At 36.5% G+C, this 21,577-nt stretch overlaps 2 protein-coding genes across 2 annotated transcripts; both read left to right on the plus strand.

The window, feature by feature from the left end:
• Positions 1-1,146: 1,146 nt before the first annotated feature.
• Positions 1,147-4,650, plus strand: LOC121323692 (transmembrane 4 L6 family member 1-like). The gene is made up of 4 exons (XM_041264885.1): positions 1,147-1,506; positions 2,963-3,052; positions 3,137-3,279; positions 3,700-4,650. Exons 1-4 carry the CDS (start codon positions 1,330-1,332, stop codon positions 3,896-3,898), a joined length of 609 nt encoding a protein of 202 aa, XP_041120819.1. The 5' UTR covers positions 1,147-1,329; the 3' UTR covers positions 3,899-4,650.
• A 2,247-nt stretch (positions 4,651-6,897) lies between these two features.
• LOC121323381 (ceruloplasmin-like) lies at positions 6,898-16,904 on the plus strand. The gene is made up of 19 exons (XM_041264416.1): positions 6,898-7,120; positions 8,561-8,805; positions 9,236-9,448; positions 9,640-9,816; positions 10,194-10,448; positions 10,780-10,945; positions 11,097-11,236; positions 11,339-11,479; positions 11,658-11,872; positions 12,249-12,399; positions 12,707-12,919; positions 13,550-13,760; positions 13,919-14,058; positions 14,178-14,306; positions 14,897-15,003; positions 15,198-15,417; positions 15,531-15,670; positions 15,880-16,042; positions 16,407-16,904. The coding sequence occupies exons 1-19, from the start codon at positions 6,963-6,965 to the stop codon at positions 16,472-16,474; spliced, it is 3,252 nt and encodes a 1,083-aa protein (XP_041120350.1). The 5' UTR covers positions 6,898-6,962; the 3' UTR covers positions 16,475-16,904.
• The last annotated feature ends 4,673 nt before the right edge of the window (positions 16,905-21,577 follow it).

Raw genomic sequence — 21,577 nt, forward strand, 5'->3', positions numbered from 1 at the left:
TGCAGACATGCATTTTTTAGCTTATCAGTTATTGCATATCAAGGCTAGAGGGCCTGGGAAGAAGGAGGAGGTTGTAGAAATTAGAAAGCTGGCCCATTAAAGGCTGTAAAACCTGTGTAAACCCCCCACCACCTTTATTAAATAAGTCTTCAGAAATTACATGTTCCAAAATATGCATAACCAAAAAGTATTTATTTTATAGTCCTTACTGACATTTTCTCTACAGTCTTTCTCATCAGATGCTTTGTGTGAACTTAGGTGAGCAGGAGAGTTTTGAACTTTATATGTAGCCAGTGCAACTGGGCAAGACGGTGGGTGATGTGATCATGTTTTTTGCATCTTTAAACATTTACCAGACTAGTCCCTAGTGGTGAATACACCTTGTGTCCAGGGAGTGGTGGCATTACTATTCAGGGGTGATAATGCAGTCGTTTGTCAGAGATAAGGCATGTTTTATTGAACTTAGATTTACTTAGACAACCCCAGAAAACGTTCCAGAAAATATCCCCTTTTCAATTGTGTTTCTTTCAACATATTCATATTTTAATTGTTTCTCTGAAGGAGGTTGTCACAATTGTCTCACTTTGCGTCCTCACATGCAGTGTTACTTTAGAACAGGGCTTCTCAAAGCCAGTCCTTCTGGTTTTCATTCCAACAGAGCACATAATAATGTACTTAATTAGACCTTTTTACTTTTTTACACCACTTAGACAGTTGCAAATTTCAAGTTAGTTGTACCATTTTAAATCTGCGTCATTTTCAGAGCTGAGAATTTAAAAGGTCTAATTAAGCAAATTATTATTTCAATTAAAAGGGTTTAATTAAGTGATGGAGAGCTCAGTTGGAATGAAAACCAGAAGACACAAGGGGTCCCCAGGACTGGGTTTGAGAGGCATGGCTTTAGAAGAAGACTTGAACTTCTTAGAAGGCTGAAACTAATACAAAGAACATTGGCACAGCATAGGCGAGCATGCATGCATGTGTTTACCAAGGTTAAGCATCAGAACAAAGCCTCAGTAGTGATTAGTTATATTGTGTGATGCATAATACCCCCACCCTCACCCTTCCTTCCCTTTGGCGTGGTGACCACTGTATGAAACACGTAAGCGGCATGTAGTGGTTTTGTCATTGTTCTCTAAGTTGAGAGAACTTTAGATGTGCTTGCCTAAACAATTGGCTCATTGCCCTGGTAACCAGCTCTGTAGTTTGCTGTATTTAAGGACTCGCTCTCAGAAGAAGCCCCGTGAAGTCCTGAAAGGCTGTTTGGCTGCTAAGCGGTGTGGCTCTGTTTGATTGTCCATACACATATTTCACTTTCTACTTCCTACCATGTGTTTTCGGGGATGTGCAAAGTGTCTTGGTTACTCCTTGATACCACTGGCAGTGTGCTGCATTGTTGTCAACATTTTACTTTATTTTCCGAATGGAGAAACTAAGTATGCTAATGACAATAACCTGACTAACTACGTGTGGTTCTTTCATGGAATAGTGGGAGCAGGTGTTCTGGTGAGTAATATTTATAATTACATACACAGTATATCAAAATGTTAGCTAGCTTCCTGGGGAAGTTTGTGGTGATGTTTTTGATCTTTTTAAAGAATAACACACCTATTCTTTAGTCATTAGAAACAGATTTACGGTAGGACAAGACAAATGCAACAGATTTTTTTTTTCTGTTTTGATATTTTTCACTGAGAGAAAAGATAAGTGTAAAATGATATGGATATCATATTACTTTTCTTTTTAGTCCTCTGGAGTTGTCTGTTGTTCACATATCAGTCTTTATATTCCACACAAATAGAGTACAATGGGGTGATATGTTGTTTGCAATATTAAAGTGATAGACTGCATTTTCATTTTAGTTAAAAAACAATTCTTACTGTTAAAGGAGAATTACATACATTTTAGTAAAAGGAAATTTAGTGTGATGTGCTGCAAATGCTGGTAATAAATTAATTTCCCGTGTGTGATCACCACTGTTTCAAAGAAACACCACTTTGTGAATATTATTTGTATTGCCTGTTGTCTGTTACCACTGGGGTTGAGTATGAAATGTCATTGAATTCAACACATGTTCTTTGATGACCATATCTTCAAAAAAAAAGCTTGCTCAAACTATACTTTTCCGACTTCTCTCTTTTGCTTGCACAAAAGCACTGTCTAAAAGAGTTAAAAATCAACAATGTTACATCTAGATTCGATCTTCTCTGCAGTTTGTCATTAGCACAAGAATTAAGGTACTAGAACAGAAATAAACTAATCAGATATTTCATTTGGGGGAGGGGGCGGGGGGGTAAATTATCCTAAATTGTTTCTATTGTTTAACAAATAATTGAATGTGTAGTGGTAAAACGTTTTGAGAATCTGCTGCTATTTTTTTTTTTTTTTTTTATGATAATGTAAAGAGTATAATTAAACTGTTAGAAATTCATGATGGGTGAGCAATGACCTGCCAAAAAGCAAGGCAGTTAAAACTATGATTGTTCAGCACTGTGAGTGGCTTTGTTTTTAGTTGGAATATTGGAATTGCTTTCAATACAGTAAGCTCAGATAGAGGGTCTGTGTTGAGATCTTTATCTATTATTTTCAGCAGTTGTCGACGCTCACTTGTTCTGTTGCTGTCTGTTACCAAAAATGTCTAATGTTGGAGTCTTTCTTAACACTGCAAGAGCAATTTTGATTGAGCAGTGTTCTGGATTTGTTATCTCAAATATTTTTATTTTCCTCTAATACATACGCTAAATTTAAAACCACACAACAAAAAAAAGAGTTTGCGTCAGATTACGTCACAGATTGTTTGATTGATATTTGATCGATTCCCTTACTTCTATATGGCTGTCTTACGTGTTGAAGTCTCCTGTGCCTTCTCTTTCTAGGTATTTCTGTAATTGCTCAATCATACTTTCAGAATGGGTGTGGTGATGCAATATTCACTGCCACCGTTACATGTTTGGTTTCCTAGATGTTCCTGCCTGCTGCAGTTTTTATCAGACTGGAGCATGACAACTGTGCCGGGTGCTGTGGAAGCTTTGCTTGCAGGGAAAGATGTGCGGTAAGTGGTGGTGTCGCCTATACTGGAATGAACAGATGGCCAGGGGCTTCAATAGCGTGCTGACCTTGCCTTGCTTCTCTTTAGATGCTGTCCTCTGTCTTGGTGGCTTTGATTGGATTAGCTGGATCTGGGTACTGCTTTATCATTTCTGCTCTGGCTCTGCAGGAAGGCCCATACTGCAAGACAGCAGCCAAATGGGAGTACCCTTTTGCAAATGGAAACGGAGGGTATGATATTGCATTCCATCCTGTGTCTTTTATTTTAAAAAGAATGAATATTTGAGACTCAAAGGATGGCTTGGTGGATTATAATGTGTTGAAGCCTCCCTCCAGGTTGCCAGTGTGCTTGCAGCTAGTTCTGATGTTTATGATGTCCTGTTTTCACAGCTGAACTGGCTAAGAAGTCTTTCACTTTGGGGTCTATTATAATGACCTGCATAGTGCACTATTCTATTTATATTTACCATGCTGGTGTTTTCCATTTGGGGGTGGTTTGTTATCCACTTTGTTAAAAACACAGTGGTGCTGCAAAGGCTATTATCAGTTTAGATCAGCAAAATGAACTTGTCTCTATTGTCTTGTACTGACTTGGTCATTCATTTGTATAATAATGCAGCGTATTTTAACTTTCATTTCATTAATTGACAGGTACCTAAAAGACCACGATTTGTGGACCAGCTGCCTAGAGCCTGCACATGTGGTGGAGTGGAACGTCATTCTGTTCTCTATCCTGTTGGCCCTCAGTGGAGTGCAAGTCATCATCTGTGTAGTGCAGATCATCAACGGTTTCATTGGAGGAGTCTGTGGACCCTGCTGCTGTGGGCAGGAGTACAGCATGAAGGCATAAATGTAAAAATGCAAAGAGACTTAACGTCAATTGCCACTCTAATACAGTTCATAAGACATTTTGGGGCCGTCCGTAAAAGATAAATCCCTATCACATGTCCACAGCTGTTGGCATGGTCCCAGTCCCTTCTGCCAGGAAGGTTCTTCATGGATGACTCCCTTTTCCAAGTGAATTTATAATGAAAGAATTGCTTATTTTCTTCCAGAAGTAATGATATGTAAATTCCAGCCACTTATTGTAAAGTGTGCAGTATAATCTCAGATCTAAGTTCTCTCATTTAAACAGAGGGCATGTCTTCTGTGTCTGCTTTTGCAAAATATCAGGAGTTAGGGCAGTAGATATTAATTTATTTTATACTAAAGGAATCGTAAGCTTTTGCATGACGGGTGAGTTGAACTTGTTTATTGTAAGTTGCAAAGACAAAAGGTGTATTAAGAAAATGTTTGCATGTTAATATTTAGTTGGTTTTAATATTAAAATATAAAATGTATTTCCCAAACTAGGTATTAGTTTATTGTTAACTTATTACTTTGTAGGAAACAAGCCAGGCACTGTGCTGTACATCAGATACAGAGGTTATACACTGCCTCAGAATTGTGTGTCTCATTGTAGCTTTTTAAAACAAAATGTTTTTAAATTGAAAGCACAGTATCTACACACACTTGAATAGATTGTATTATTACAGAAACTTGCATTGCTGTCAACGTTTGTGATGGAAAGCATAATTTTGCAATAAAAATGTAAAAAGATCACACAATTTACGTAAATTCCAGAATCTTCTAACGAAATGCGTTTGTTTGTTTTACTGGTTGAAACTGGATAACTTCCCAGAGTTCTCGTCTGGTAAAGCAGTCTGTTCTAAACTGTTACAGGAACTGCTTGAAACTTTACCAGATAGGGTATTGCATCAATGAGGTTTGCTTTAGACCTTGGAAACTGTTAGGCAATGCTTGTTAGCAAGCTATTCAATAGATTTAGTTGTTAAATACTATATTATTACATTCATTTCTTTTAAAATAGTCACTGTTTGAATATAAATGTACTTTTGCAAACAAAATATTGTATTTTTCTGCAGAGGTACAAAACTAGCAAGATGCTACATTTAAATATCAGAGTTGTTTAATTCAAGTCTTTTGACACTTTATGCTTTTTTTTCTTCATCTTTGTATTGGTTTAATGGATTCTGCTTCACCACAAAAGAAACTACTGTGAAAGAACTACAGTATAACAAACTGTGTCTAAGACCACATTTACACTACTGTGCTGGCCCAGGGCCACCTCACATTTAGGTCAGCAATCCCGTTCACATTTGCGGCTTAAGGCGCCTTTGCGCGTTCACATGTGTGACTGAAAAGCAGGCCTAAAATGTGGCGAATTGCATGTTTTTATGGAAGGATAGATAGCCTGCACTCAGAATGGAAGAGCTTCAGGGATATACAGTAGTGCTTGATTTGTAGTGGCTGTCTCTTATTAACATATTTTATGGCATTTATTACAAAAAAAAAATCACATATATATATAATAGACTATTTTGACTTAATGTTATGGTGTGTAACAGGGTGAAGGTCCAAGCTTATGCCCACCCACATAATCATATTATTCTCTCAAGAACACAGAAGTATTTAGAATGCAGGAAACAGCAACTTGCTAATGTTCATAGAATCTCTTGATTTGTATGAATTCTTTCTACAACGTGCAATGTGCTATAACTATCAAATACAGCAAAAATCCTATATACTTAAATAACTTGTTCTCAGTAACTGCTATGGTAAATTTAACTACAAACATATAACAACTCGATACTGTTGAGGTCATGTTGCATTTTAACGATTAAACTGGAGGCCATATTTAAATTGTTTAGTACATTAAACTACGGTCCAATGCTGCAAAGTAATATTATTTATAGAAATGTACATAGTATGATATGTACTATTATATTATGGGTAAATTACCCTGTACTGTAATCATTACTTACTGTTAGCTATACTTTTAAAAGTGAGTAGCTTTTCGAGATTTACGATTATACTGTATTTACAGTATAATCGTAAATCTCGAAAAACTACTCACTTCTAAATCTTTTGTAGTCATTTTTGTATTACTTTAGTATAAATACATGTTAGTTTGGATTCATATGTTGTTTTTTTCTGACTTTATGTGAACGAAAAGACACACATTTGCCCTTTTTCCCATCGGAAATAGTGATATTTTGAAATATCACAGTCCTGGTCACAAAAGCAAAGTTTGTGGGGAATAATAGCCATTTTCTATACTTTTGAGGCATAAGCAATTAGGAAATAACACTTACTACCCAGGAACAAAAAAAATAAAATATGTGTTACACGGTGTATTCATTTGGTCTAAACTATAGATTAGCTGGTTTATTCTAGCAGATAGGAATAGATAAAGCTTTGAAAGCCTTTGTTTGTTTGTGGTAACTGTAGCAGCCTCTGTACAGCGTGTGTACAATTCACTTGCTATTTACTCTTTTGGCTACTTTGATAAAATAACATATAATACAGTGACTTGATATTTGAGCCTGGAAAATAATATCTTGTTTTGGTCTGATTTTCAAATCTTTTCTTTCAGTGGAAAAGCTGTAAAAGGTGCAACAGGTTAAAGAATCTTTTTCAACCAGGCCTGGCCTCACTGGTGTATTATGATTATTTCTCCTTTTTACATGAGTAGGATGAAGAGCCCAGCCATCACAATGTCACACACATTTTGGAAACAAAACCTTGAGTGGTTCTTGAACATCACACCTCCATCGACAAGCACATCATCACAATGATGGGGGCTGATGGTCCACATTTTTACACAAGCAGCGCAATGTTAGATAAGTCAAGTAATCAGATCTGCTATACTGGAAAATACTAATTTACTGGAATAGAAGATTCTCCTATTTACCTTGATAACACTGGCCAGGTCATTGTGAAATCCATGTCCTGCTTTTGGTTAAAGCAAATAAAGAACCCACTGTGTGACTGACCTATAAAAACCAAATAAGTTACTTTGAGATGAGAAACCGTTGCTCTTAGTTATGCAGTATTCTTAATCCAGAATAAAAATGAAAAACTTAAATATCCTTTTATTGTCATTTTATTTTGCTGCTGCTACCGTGTGGGCAGCAAACAGAGAATATTATATAGGAATTGAAGAGATAGAATGGGATTACGCACCGAAAAAGATGAATTTAATTTTGAACAAGTCATTAAGTGAAGATGAGTAAGTATTTTTTTTTTTTTTACTTTGATAAGACTGAACCTGTTTGAAGCTTTTGTTCAGCTGTGTGGGAGTTTGCAACTAGATAGAAAGAACACAGTTTAAAAAAAAAATTGCAGCCAGAAAATACAAGCATTTTATACGTTTTAAACTAAAAATCAGCAATTGTATTCTGATTTCACGTCTTGAAAATTTTGCAATGCCACTGATTTTCTATTTTTTTATTTTTTTTATAACTAATGACAAATATGAGGTGTATTGTTATAAGTGTAAACAGGTTAATGAGGATTACTCTCATTACAGGTGTTATTTCACTACAGTGAGGTGGCATTATACATGTGACTTAGCAATAGAACAAGCTCATAAGAAAGCAGTATTGTCTATCCTTCAACTGGACATTTTTCATATTAAAAAAAAATCTAACAAAACAAAAGGCGCTTATAAGTGAAACAGTGTACAGCAAGCTCCAAATACGTTTTGTTACAGTGAAATAAAAGTGTTTTGTGTTTCCACACACCTAACCAGGTGCAAATATTTGGCACTGGAAATGATGAAATACACAGTGATGCAATCTTTTTTTCTTTTTTTTACAAAGTGGCTCTTATGTACGTATGACAAGGTTGATTAACTGGTACAAAAACAGAAAAGAGAGCAAACTGAAAATGTCTGCTCAGCAGTGTGACAGGACAGCCGGTTGGTCAAGGCTAGCAGCAGGAATAGTAGAGGCTGGGGAGAGGAGATTGCTGATATAGTTACAACAAAACAAACAAAAGATTTAAACAAACAATCAATAATCACAGACATGAAGCCCCCAAGCTTTGCTATATCAGCGCTTCATCATTGCCCGTGCCCTACCTGCTTCTCTGGCCTATGATCCTAACAGGAGCCCCTGAATAAAGGGACCTGGCAATCAATTGTATGGGATTTTAACCCCATCCCCGCCAAACTTAAATTCCAATCTATACAGCTTTATTTACAAATGCACAAAATACATACCAGCACAAAATATATATATATCTGTATATATATATATATATATATATATATATATATATATATATATATATATATAATATTATATATATATATATATATATATATATTTTTTTTTTTTTTTTTTACATGTGCAATCGGTATTCACCTATGGAGGCAGTCAAAGTGTTTTTTATAAGTGATACCTTCGGAAGGACAAGTGTCCTACAGGAACACCGAACTCGACACGATCATGGGGTAAATGTCCAAACAGGTTTCGGACCTGGATCCTAGTCTTTGTTCCAATCCTGTTCTAAATTGTGTAATTGAATCAATTAAACCTCCATCCAGAACCTGAAGTACATAACTATATAATTTTACCTGTTAAACCTTGAGTGGAATGATTCTCGAGGACCGTGACTAGACACCCCTGATTCAAATTCAATTCTATTTGCTTCCTATTCTTTAAAGGCATGCTGCTATCTTTCTGCAACGAGGGGCAGACCGTATTGGAAGTGTTTACAAGAAGGCCACTTACAAGCAGTATACCAACAGCAGCTACATAGAGGAAGTGATCAAGCCAAACTGGATGGGATATTTAGGACCATTGATAGCAGCAGAAGAAGGGGACACAATTATTATTCATTTGAAAAACTTTGCTTCCAGGCCTTACAGTGTCCATGCTCACGGAGTGAAATACACCAAAGAACATGAAGGTAAAATATACCCAGCCCAGCAACAGCACATTGTTGTATAATTCCTTTAAGAAGTACAAATAAACAGACATGCAAAGAGATAAATGCAACAAGTTGTATTTAAGTTTACCAGCGTGGACAGACGTATCGCATTCTGTAAGTGGACGTGCATTTAAACTACTTAACTTCCTGTCCTCAAACTCTAAAGAAATATCAGAGTATCCAATAGGTGGTGCTGCCAACACACTATCACTTAAAATACCAAACACAGTGATACTGGCCTCGTGTCGCAGGCAAGACAGCATCACACGATTTAGTTAAAGAGCTCACAGAATAACCAAGGACTAAAGTCTTCATTAATGTGGCTGCCTGATGAAACCATCTGTTTAAGTGAGGAAACAATAGCCTGAATATTCTTCTGAAGCTATGTCGTCATTTCTTGATCCTCAAGGTGCATTTTACCCGGACAACACCTCAAAGGACCAGAAGAATGATGACCATGTTTATCCAGGGCAGAACTACACCTATGTGTGGGAGGTGTCCACACACCACGCTCCAGCTAAGGATGACACAAACTGCCTGACTCGGGTGTATCATTCTCACGTGGATGGTCCCAAGGATGTAGCCTCTGGGCTCATTGGACCTCTGATCACCTGTAAAAAAGGTAATCAATACTGTATATTAAAATGGGTACAAATTAGATACATGTTTTTGATCAAAAAGAAACAGCAAAGATTCCAGTTAGTAATATCCTATACACAGATGCGTGCAAAACCCATTTCTGCTGTCAAGTTCATTGAATACATTACATTTCTGCTGTCAGGTTGATTGAATATATCACATCTTTGGTTTCAGGTTCACTGGATATCTATGGTGACAGCAAGGCAGACTACATATATACCTTGCTGTTTACTGTTGCTGATGAAAACCTGAGCTGGTACCTGGATGAAAACATTAAAACATATTGCTCAGCGCACCCTGACACAATCGATAAGGACAATGAAGACTTCCAAGAGAGCAACAAAATGCACTGTGAGCAACAAAAAAAAAAAAAACACAATGCAGTAAATAAACAAATAGGTTGTGCAGTGTAGTCCTGAATGAATAGATAAACCAATCAGCTATGCAGGAGCAGGCCTGACAATACACACCAGGTGCAGCAGGGGGTGCTGTTGGTGGCTCAGGCTTAGAAATTCACTCAGAACTGCACAGGTGTGAAGGGACACTGCTGGTGACTCAAGCCCTCCATTGCCTTTATAAACTAAAGAACATTAATAATCACGCTGCATTAACCCAAGAAAGGCCTAAAGTGCCATTTTATCCCACCTCTCTACACAAACCTTTTCCATTTAAAAATATATATTTTTGTTCTAGTTGTTGTTTTTAAACACACACATCTTGTATTACAGCAATAAATGGTTTTGTTTACGGAAACCTGCCTGGTCTGCTAATGTGCGCTGGAAGCAAAATACACTGGCACCTCTTAGGAATGGGGAATGAAGTCGATATCCACTCGGTCTACTTTAGTGGGCAAATGCTAACTGACAGGACCCATCATGTTGACACCATCAGCCTGTTTCCTGCTACATTTGTCAATGTCGAGATGGTGCCACACAACCTTGGGAAATGGCTGCTCAGCTGCCAAATCAATGACCATGTTCAAGGTATGAACCCGACATAAACTAGAAATGGGGGTGGTGGGTTCAATAACACTGAAATTATGAAATTGTCATCCGAAATGGTATAGGAGAAATTAGCATACTAGCTCATTCAGACTTCAATAATGTGGATGTTTAATTACTGTGAAATATATATTTAATGTGAATCTTAGGCTGCGGTAAATAATTGTGAAGATCTTTTAAAAGTGTATATTTATAACAATACCGGTAATAATAATACAAGAGAAAAAAATGACTTTTACCTCAACACAGATGTTTTCAGTTTGTATAAAACTGTTTTAAACCCACATCTTGTGACTCCTATGCTTTGTTTCAGCTGGCATGCAAGCTTTCTTTGAAGTGAAAATGTGTTTCCCCCAGGTGCACAGAGCTAGACCTCATGGAACACAAAGACAATACTATATCGCTGCTGAAGAAGTGATTTGGGATTATGGTTCATCAGGGATCAATCACTTCTCAGGAGTTCCGTTAACCACTGACAGGTAAAACAATATCACTGCCATTCAAAGATGCACATGAGTGGCACCTGTAGCTGGCGACGGTGTCACACTGAAGTGTTTGTTCTCAGCTAACAAATATTTCATATCGCTTTTACATCTCTTGCCCTTTTATCCAACTTCACTATCTTTCCAGTGATTCACGGCCGTTTTTCGAAAAGGGTCCGCATAGAATTGGAGGGAAATACAAGAAGGCTGTTTACACTGAGTACACAGACGCTACTTTTACAACACGCAAGCAGAGGACCAAGGAGGAGCAACACCTTGGACTGCTAGGTAATAAGCTGGCATACATTGCATTGCTCTGCTTCACTGCTATCATGCTGGGAAGAGAGAGACAATTATCTCACCTTTTCCTGTTTTGTTTTTTGTTTACAGGGCCAGTGATAAAAGCTGAAGTTGGAGATACCATCCATGTTACATTCTTTAACAAGGCGACCCATCCTTTCAGCATTCAGCCTCATGGTGTAGAATTCAATAAATATAACGAAGGAGCTTTCTACAACTCCATTCCGGGAGGTACAATAGTTTAAAAACAAATACTCCTGATATCGGGTAATAGCCATTAAGGAATGTGACAAATAAACTGTGTGAAAAGATTCACTTTGTTGTTACAGTATGTAATGTATTTAAATATCTTGTGCTTGTGTGTGTTTTATCTCAGTAACATTTTGTACACTGCAATATTTACCAACAGGTCATGTAACTCCATCCTCTGCCTCCCATGTACTCCCTGCCTCTAATTTTACCTATGAATGGACAGTCCCAGAGGATGGAGGGCCAGTCTCTGATGATCCAGATTGCTTAAACTGGCTGTACTACTCCGCAGTGGATTCTGTAAAAGACACCAGCTCGGGTTTAGTGGGACCCCTGTTGGTCTGCAGAAGAGGTAGTCTCAAGTCTGGTAAACAGGTACAGCGTTGTGTATTTTTATACTTTTTTTTACTCTGAAAAGACAGAAATGTCTTTGCCTTTGACAGCTACAATGTGGTATTAGCAAAGCATTAGCTTATGCTACCAGTAAAATATCTCTAATGCTTTTAATAGCTCTACAGGACCTTGTCAGAAGTCTTCCGTGGAGTAATGTGGCTCATCCATGACTATTACACACTCAACAGGGCTGAATTTAGAAATCCCAAAAGAAACTCAAATCCAATGACAAATGTTTCCGGTAGAAATCTTTTTCAATGCCTTCATTGTGTGGAGATTTTTTTTTTTTTCCTCTAATGTCCAATGAGGGCTTGGCTTAGATCTTTCATTCACTGTAACAAAGCCCTTTGTTCCACAGAAAAATGTAAACAAGGAATTCCATCTGCTCGCCACTGTATTTGATGAGAACCTGAGCTGGTATTTGGAGGACAACATTAAGATGTTTGCAGGGAAGCCTAATGAGGTGAACGTAGATGATGAAGACTTTCAGGAGTCAAACAAAATGCATTGTAAGTGTCAGAGGTTGAACAGTAGTCTGGAAGTGAACTTCTTTGTAAAACAAAAAGACAGTCAAGTAGAAAAAAATGTTTTATCTAATTCATTTATGAGCATCAAAGGCCTTTGTCGAAATATTTCTTAGAAGTTTTACCTCAGAATTTACCGTGTGAGTATTGCATTGATGTTTGAGGTCAGAACCACATTTTAAGCTATTCTTTACTGGGCGGGTAAGGGTTATTTCCAGTGGTATGGTAGAGGTAATCAGCCCATCATTATCCAGCTGAAAACTATTGCATAATATCTACTTTTCTAATACAGCGATCAATGGGTACATGTATGGTTCCCTGCCTGGACTGAACATGTGCTTAAGAGATAAGGTTTCCTGGCATCTTAATGGAATAGGATCTGAAGTTGACATACATGGCATATTCTTCAGTGGGAATACTTTCATAACTAAGGGGACCAGAAGAGATGCGATCAACCTGTTTCCACATATATCTCAAACGCTTATCATGGAACCAGACTCCATAGGTAATGTGCATTTTCCTTTATGTCACCCTGCACTACCTGTGTTAATATATAGAAGGTTGTGTGAGCTTTGTACATTGACATTACTTTCAAAAGGGGTTCATTTCCTCTATTAAATTTAAAGGGACACTTCAATGTATTTTGTAACACATTTTGATCGTTTTAACACTAACCCCAGCTAAAGGCTGTAGCCCTGAATTACAACTTACATAAAATTGAAAAAACAATTGATGTTTTAGTGATGTTGGCACAGAGATTAAAAAGTATAAAGCTGATGTCCAGATTTTTTTTTTTTAGGACCAACAAATAAGTTAAAAATGCAAGACGTCAATGCTATATCTATTTGAAATTAATTTTCACCAGATGAGATCTATTCAGGATTGAAAGCTTGTGCTTGGCAATTGCATGGTGGTTTAATAAAAGGCTGGTGCTTTTAGAATAGTTTTAGTTTTTATTGCAGTAAAATTAATCAGACGTTAATATAACAAAGCATATAACATTAACATGTAGCTACAAACAACAGAAATGTACTAAAATTAGACATTTGCTTGCAGATTTCGATAAATTGCTTACAAGCTCAAGGTTTAAACTCGGTCACTCGATCAGGAAGTTTTCTTTGTGTTTGTGTTGCAGGAGAGCATCAGGTGGTGTGCAGGACGACAGACCACTTCACCGGTGGAATGAAGCAGCGCTATACCGTGGAAAAGTGTCACTGGTGGAATGCTAATCTGGACCTCTTAACTTTACATGAAAAGAAGTTCTACATTGCAGCTGTTGAAATGGACTGGGATTATTCACCGAACAGGACCTGGGAGGATGAGATGCACCAGTTCAATGAGGAAAGGTATAGAAAGATGGCTACTTCCCATACAACATATGTTCTTTAATTACTTGACAGTTAGCTTTAAGGACCAAGTTCAACACCTCTTTGATAGTTATGGGTTGGATAGGTTTCCTTCACTGTCTGTTTATTTTCTTTCTAATATTTGTTTTATTTTGAAGCCCTGGAAATGCCTTTATATCCAAAGAAGATACATTCATTGGCTCCAAGTATAAAAAAGTTGTGTACCGTGAATATAGCGATGCGACATTTACTACACCCAAGGAGAGAGGAGAGGATGGGGAGCACCTAGGCATCCTAGGTATGAAATAAAATAGACTGGAGCAGTTTTTACTCTCCCCCCCGCTCTCTTTTTCTTATTGCCCCTATTGCCTTTTCTTTGAACTTAGGCATTGTAATAAATCTGTCTTCTTTCCACAGGACCAATCATTCATGCCAATGTTGGAGACAAAGTCAAAATTGTATTTAAGAACACAGCTAGCAGACCTTATTCTATACATGCTCATGGAGTAAAGACAGATAGTCCAAACATTCACAACACTGAACCAGGTAAGGTTACTGCAGGTTCGGTTACATCTTTGGAATTGTGTATCTAAGAATAATTTGTAGTTGTCAGCATAACAAAACCATTACACAATGTGAATTAAGAAGCACGTTGGCATGGCTAAAGATTAGACCTTACATGAGCACCAAAATTCAGTTTCCTGCCATATGTCATGGTAGAAACACCGCAAAGTGTTGTACACTTTAATAAAAACATAGTAACATTACATAAAACACAGATAGAGCAAGCATGGCAAATCATAAATGTACAAATGTGTAAAAAATAAAAAAAAACATGATAGGCTGCAAAATGATCATGCAAATTTACAGTTGAACTTTTACGTTTGATTTTTGAATTTGCTTTCTCTCTCTCTCTCTCTCTCTCTCTCTCTCTCTCTCTCTCTCTCTCTCTATATATATATATATATATATATATATATATATATATATATATATATATATATAATATATATATATTTAACTCTACAGAGGTTGTAGGAACATCAAAAAGCAGATGTGGACTACCAAACAATTACTGAACCAATAGTTGAATATACTGTAACTTCATTGCCCTAAGCATGTCTCTCTTCTCTCAGGTGAAACGCACACCTACACTTGGAGCATTCCTAATAGATCAGGTCCTAGCCAAGGAGACTCAGAGTGCACTGTTTGGGCTTACTTCTCCACTGTGGACGTTGTCAAGGTAGAGAGACACTGTGTTGTGCAGTTGTTTTTATGGAAATGAAGCTTTAAGTCTGATCATGAACAATTTGTAATTGGCTGACTACAATCTGGTATTCATCGATGTAGACAAGGGATTGTACCCAGCAGTCAAAGTCAATCTGCACATCATTTTCAAGCATTTCTTTTTCTGATCTTTGTTTTTCGTAATTCCAGGATATGTACAGTGGATTGATAGGACCTCTTGTTACTTGCAAAAAAAACATCCTGCAAATGGTGAGCTTGAAGAAACAATTGCAAGAGTTTGTTCTTCTGTTTCTGGTCTTTGATGAGAATGAATCCTGGTACCTAGATGAAAATATCAAAACCTACGTGTTGAATCCACAGAAAGTAATAAAAGACGACGACGATTTTATTGAAAGCAACAAGATGCATGGTATGTTGAACTGGAATCTAATTTGAAAAGATGTTTTTAGGTCTTTGCGAGCTGAACTTCTCTTGATGCTTAGTGTCGTCTGTGTCTAGAAATGGCTGGTTATCTTTTTGCAGCTATTAATGGCAAGATGTTTGGAAATCTACATGGTCTGACAATGCATGTTGGAGAAAAGGTATACTGGTACCTCATGGGGATGGGGAATGAAGTGGACATACACACTGCTCATTTCCATGGTCACAGCTTTGATTACAAGGTATGCTGTTCATTTCAAATTCAAATCAAATCAGTACCAAAGCTTTATTGATGTCAAATCCATTGTATGAAAACCTGTTATAGAGGAGTCCAAGACAGTGGTCAAAATGATGAAAATACTTGAAAATTATCTCTGCACCAAGTTATTTCTTATGTGATACTTTTGTTGACTTTTTTTGAATTTCAGTTTGTGTTTGTCTTTCTAACCAGCTGAGTGGCACCCATCGTGCAGATGTGTTCGACCTGTTTCCAGCAACTTTCCAAACAGTGGAGATGCAGACTCAGTACCCAGGAACCTGGCTCCTGCACTGTCATGTGACTGACCACATGCACGCTGGCATGGAGACCACTTACACAGTCCTGGAGAAAGAGGGTGAGTCAGGAAATAGGGAAGCACCCTTTACTGTTACAGCCATGCAACATCATGGGTTATCTAGAATAAATGTATTAGTTACCATTTTTTCTTGTGCTGTCTATTAGATTTGTTTTACAATAAATATTTGTTTTACAATAAATATTTTCTGTAAAAACATCCAAAGCAGCAAATAGTTTTGCTATATATTTCTCTGATTGGAGTTGGAGTTGGAGCATACATGGCAATTATATAGACACATAAAAGTACAGTACTCAAAAGACAATCAGAATTTAATCACATTATCAAAAATGTAAATGCAATTGCCAAAACCGTGTTACAATTTTTTTTTTTTTTTTTTTTTTTTACATTTTTGTCTTTGCAGAACCCCGTGGCCCTCTACATAATGTGAAGATGTTTATCAAAAAACATCTTGGATTCAGAAAAGACTAGAGGAACAATGACAAAAATAAAAATAAAACCACTTAATTGAATGTTTTTTTCTAGGGTTTTTACATATAAAACTTGAGCTTTGGAGTTTTTGGGGGTTTTTTTTAAGTTAGAGAGGTGCTAGACTTCTGTTATTGGAAATTAATTTAAGCCCAACAACTGTGTATCAAGTATTATAGCTATATGTTTTATTGATTTATATACTTTTGAAGTAAAAGTCAATAAACAAGTTTATTTTAGCCATATCACTTTTTCTACTCAGTACTGCAATGATTTTACATAACAAGTCTCTCATATTCAAGCTGTGTTCTGGGTGAATTTCCCCATGATTTGGGTCTGTATAAAATGTGTGTACTGTACAACATATTCCATAATGTCTTACTAAAGTACTTTTTTTTGTTCAGTTTTCAAATAAAACTGTATTTTTCTTCAATACTACAGCTTTTTCCGGGGTTTATGCTGAACTGCCTGTTATCTGAGAAGATAAAATAGTTCATACACTTTGAATAACTGAGACCCAAGAGTGCACAAGGTTTAGGTCTGAAAGCAATAATATAACGCTGGAAAAAAAACAAAAAACGTTTAAGCAATTCTTTTTTTTTTTTTTATTACCAAAGATGTTGATTAGTTTATTTTTGTTTTGGTTTTTGTGTGTTTTTACCTACATAAGTAAACTTCTCCATATTCTAAAGGTGGTCAAAGCAGAAACCAATAACATAAAACATATTTCTATAACACTGGACTTATTAATACAGCCAAATATTATTTTTGATTACATAAATGGAATGTACATTTGTTTTAGAGACAAGTAACTGCTACAAATAATAAATAGAATATAATTATGATATATTATATTGATTGTAGAACTTGAGAGTAGCAGCAAGAAATGATAATATGTGTTCTTAATTCCAGAGTTTTCATGTGGACCAATGTCAATCAGTAGCACTCTATGAACTGAAGGGACAGACTCCCTAGATGTATTAGCCAAGGAACTTGAATGAATGCATCCTGAGTCAATACCAGTGGAATCTTGTACGGTTCATCATCAAATTCTTTTGACTGCATTCAAGCAGATAAGGCAGAAAAAATGCAGCTGTTCCATCATTTGGTATGAAATTCATGTCAGCTCCATGTCAACAACCAGTAATGCTTCTATATGCAAAAAAACAAAACAAAACAAAAAAAAAAAACACATTTTCTCAATGAAATAGTGTGCAAAAAAAGCTTCAAGCCAACATCTGTATAGATCATATATAGCTCACTTCAGAATGTTAAATTAAAGGGCAATCATGGACACAGCTGTGAATACCTTTGTAATAGTCCAGTACCACTGCAATACCATCTATCAGATGATATCTCATGAGAGGGGCTGCTTAACAAAGACTAAGGGGCCGCTTAGCAAAGACTTATGGAAACAAGACAAGACCAGTTCAATCAGTGTAACAGCGCTCCAAAAAATCATTGAACAGGTTTTTAAGATGCAAGTTACAGATTTATGTATATATGTTACGAACATTTTTCTTAAAGGTTCGTAACATACCTGTAATTTTTGCAAGTCTTCCTGGTAATGGCGATCCATGTTAAAATCAGATGGGATTATAACACTTACTCATGGGAAAATCCAGCCATAGTGAGAGCAAGAATTGATCTGTAGAAGATAACCATCTTTAGAAATGTTACATTACTCCACAAGTATTACTGGGACTCAAACTAGTTACTATATGCAATTAAACTGATACAAAATGAATCTGCTTACCAGATCTTCTGCCATTTTTAGCAGCTTTATGCCAGAGTTCTCTTCAGTGGATATTTGATCAATGTACACTGCTGACAGTTTATACAGGAGCTCCTGGATTACTGCTTCCTGGGTAGAAGCCACTAAGACTGCTTCTCAAAAATCAACTAACAGCCGAGGACCATCTTTCTCATCAGCAGTCTCTCTGGAGAGCGCCTGAACTCAGACATGAATGATACAGTAAAGTATACACTAGACTAGTTAAAAATGGTACCTCTTCAAAACAAATGTAATAATAGTACCATATATATATATATATATATATATATATATATATATATATATATAGACGCACACACACAGACTTACTGTGTCTGTTTTGGCCACCTCCCACTCTCTTCACCGCTGTCAACAGCAGCTTTAATGAGCAGGATGACGTCATTTTTAAAGTGGCACAGGGCTTCCAGTCCAATGAAAAGCTGTATCAGGAGCGCACAAACATCCATTGTAAAGGGAGGGCAGGCCTGAAACAGAAATCCATTAAAGCAAAGCATGTATGTTGTATTAACTTAATCTCCTGGTCAGTTATAAACCATGAGAGTCCTTACAGCAATGCTGTAGTTTCATATGAACTCACTTCATCACATAATCAGGTTAGAAATGCTGTCTGAGTGTTGCAAAACTGTACAACTTCTCATAGCTTTTATTTGTTTAAATGCTGTTGGAAAGAGTTTTTAAATATTTTGCATGAAGCTTAGCCATAACAATTCCTGTTCAACACTGTTAGAAATTCTATGGGAATTGCACCTTCTTGGTTGTTTCAATGTAGGGATCCTCAGTGCTGGCTGCTACTGCGCTGCACCTCACTGTAAAGCACTACAGGGCGTATCTGGAAATCAGTGAAACACACAGATACATTTTATGGTACTGTAATACTGAACAGTAGTTCATGAAGATGGGGCACTGCCAACCCACTGATGCATTACTCTAGAGAATGAAATACCTGGTGATGACATGCAGGAACTGACTGCTAAGCACTGCCTGCTGTGCCTTTTCTGGATACTGGTAAGCGGAGGTCAGCTCCTCATCGTTTCTGATGCTGTACAGGTAGCCAGTGTTCGGCAGCAAGATAAAACAAAACATGCTCAGAGGCTTTCTCTCTTTCTTTTAGTAGACATAGACGACTGTACCTCTCTGTACTAATAACTGAAGGACTTACTGGTTACAGTGAAAATGGGCAGCAACTAAAGAGAATGCAAATGAGTCTCCTCTACACTATGTCCCTGAAAAAAATCAGAAGCAAAACACCTGAAACAAAATAATTAATAAAATAAAAACAATGATGTGCTGTATAAAACCATATAAGGTTTATTTGTGGCTGTACCGTGTCACACAACGTACTGTACTCCCCATCAGAAGTTGTAATAAGCAGAAGCATGCTTTTACCTGTACAGAATGTATGAAACTCCAAGACTCCAGCCTCAAATTCCATGTCTGTCCACTCCAGTGTGACTGACACTCCACATTCCCATGCCTCCTCTCCTAGCAGCTCCTGGTGCTTATGATAGATGTAGAGATCATATTGCTTCAGCTGGGAGACATCAGTCTGGAGCACTTGTCTCATCAGACCTAAATGATAATGGTAGATACATAGGCTGCTGCTGGTAAATTAGATCTTACTCAGAGCACACAAAGAAAATATGACTGTGTGAGTGTGGCGGCACAGATTATGTGTTATTACCTTTGGTAAAGTAGTCCATGACTAGTGCTAAAACATGACTGGTGAAACCAGTCCTATGATTCTTATCTTTGGAAATATGTGTCTCAGTTATTTCATGCTCCAATGCATTTTAACTTGATTACATAGTTTCCCTAACTGGGACAGGAAACAAAATTTGTAAAATAAATAAATAAAATAAAATATCTACTTCTTTTGACAAAAAGAAATAAATAAATAAAATTAGTGCAAACTGATTTTTGCAAACAGCTGTTAAGCTCATGGTACAGGAAGTCACTTTGTGGCTTGAAACGTTTGCATTTCTTATTAATTATTCAGCTTTATAACCTATGTATGCTGTATTTTTAAACAATGCACTATTTTGTTATAATTTACAGTACGGTACTATTTGTTTTGTGGGTTTGTACTGTTTTTCTTCTTCCGTTTTTTAGAGCAAATGTTCGACAAACCTTGCTTTTTACTATTATATGGAATCGCAGTGGCCTTCTTTATACAATAACGATACAAAGGTAACTCAAGCTAAAATTTAATGTTTTACAAATAATATTGAATGCAATGAAAAATGTAGTACATATAAGTATAGAGCAAGTGGTACTTTAAATTAGCACAGTTCCATACATTAATGTATCTTTGAATAATTTTAAATAATATTTTGCTTTATTTTGGGATTTATGGGTAAAAGAAGCAGAAGCAGGAAGTAACCATGTCTTTAACCTGTCCCTGGACTCTGCCTCATCAGGTATTAGAAACACTTATAACTGTAATAATTCTTTAAATTTGTTTTTAAAAAGCGGTTATCTTTTTACCATTAAACTTCTAAAGTTACGTAAATAATGACATTGCTTTTATTTGGGAATTACAAACATTATCACCAATTTTAAGTTTTTTAATAGTTTTAACAAGTATGTTTATAGGAACAAAATAAATGAATGGTTTTTACATGTAACGGGGGTAAAATGTGTGTATTTTAAGTATATTGTATATTGTTAAATTCTGCTACAAATCAGTAGCTTTCCAACTGACTTTGGGTTTAGAGACGCTTTCTGGTGGAATATGTGTATTACATTTGCCACTGACTGGAATGTACCAACCTGTCATCTAAGAAAAGGGGTTAGATTATGAAAAAAAATACTTGATGTAAATAATAGGTTAACAGTTTTTAGAGTGTTTCACTAATGAAGAAACGCTTATAAAATGTGTTGTTGTAAATAAGTGGATCTTTGAATCGTGTAGTGGTATATTATTGTTTATTGATTTTATTTTAGTTCACTCTCCCACCCCTGTAGTTGTGTGTACCTTCATGTCCAGTCACTTTTATGTTTCTACCGGTCAGGTAAAAGTTGTTTAATTTTGCCCTGTTGTATTATTATTGTGAAAGATACTATGTTTAAGTAAGTTCATTTATTTTAGTGATCTATCATTCTAAAGTGCAAAAGAATGCTGTATTGGTTGAGAACATGTTGTAAAATGGAAATATCGATCTGATGCCTTGTTTAAAGATACAATTAAAAGGACTTTTATATGTTTCCACCGGTCAGAGTACAAACAAACTTGGTCTGTAACGTATTGCCGCCGGAGATTGCTGAGACCTCCGTGCGAAAGGAGACCAGTGAATGGGGACAGACAACCGGGT

This window comes from Polyodon spathula, chromosome 11 (assembly GCF_017654505.1).
Source record: "Polyodon spathula isolate WHYD16114869_AA chromosome 11, ASM1765450v1, whole genome shotgun sequence".
Lineage (NCBI taxonomy): Eukaryota > Metazoa > Chordata > Actinopteri > Acipenseriformes > Polyodontidae > Polyodon > Polyodon spathula.

Bases quoted from the DNA above. Each gene is read 5' to 3' on its own strand.
- LOC121323692 (XM_041264885.1), top strand. From the start codon at position 1,330: ATGTGTTTTCGGGGATGTGCAAAGTGTCTTGGTTACTCCTTGATACCA. The intron at 1,507-2,962 runs GTGAGTAATATT...TTGGTTTCCTAG, and splicing joins TAGTGGGAGCAGGTGTTCTG to ATGTTCCTGCCTGCTGCAGT. The intron at 3,280-3,699 runs GTATGATATTGC...ATTAATTGACAG, and splicing joins TTTGCAAATGGAAACGGAGG to GTACCTAAAAGACCACGATT.
- LOC121323381 (XM_041264416.1), top strand. From the start codon at position 6,963: ATGAAAAACTTAAATATCCTTTTATTGTCATTTTATTTTGCTGCTGCT. The intron at 11,873-12,248 runs GTACAGCGTTGT...TTTGTTCCACAG, and splicing joins GTCTCAAGTCTGGTAAACAG to AAAAATGTAAACAAGGAATT. The intron at 12,920-13,549 runs GTAATGTGCATT...TTTGTGTTGCAG, and splicing joins CATGGAACCAGACTCCATAG to GAGAGCATCAGGTGGTGTGC.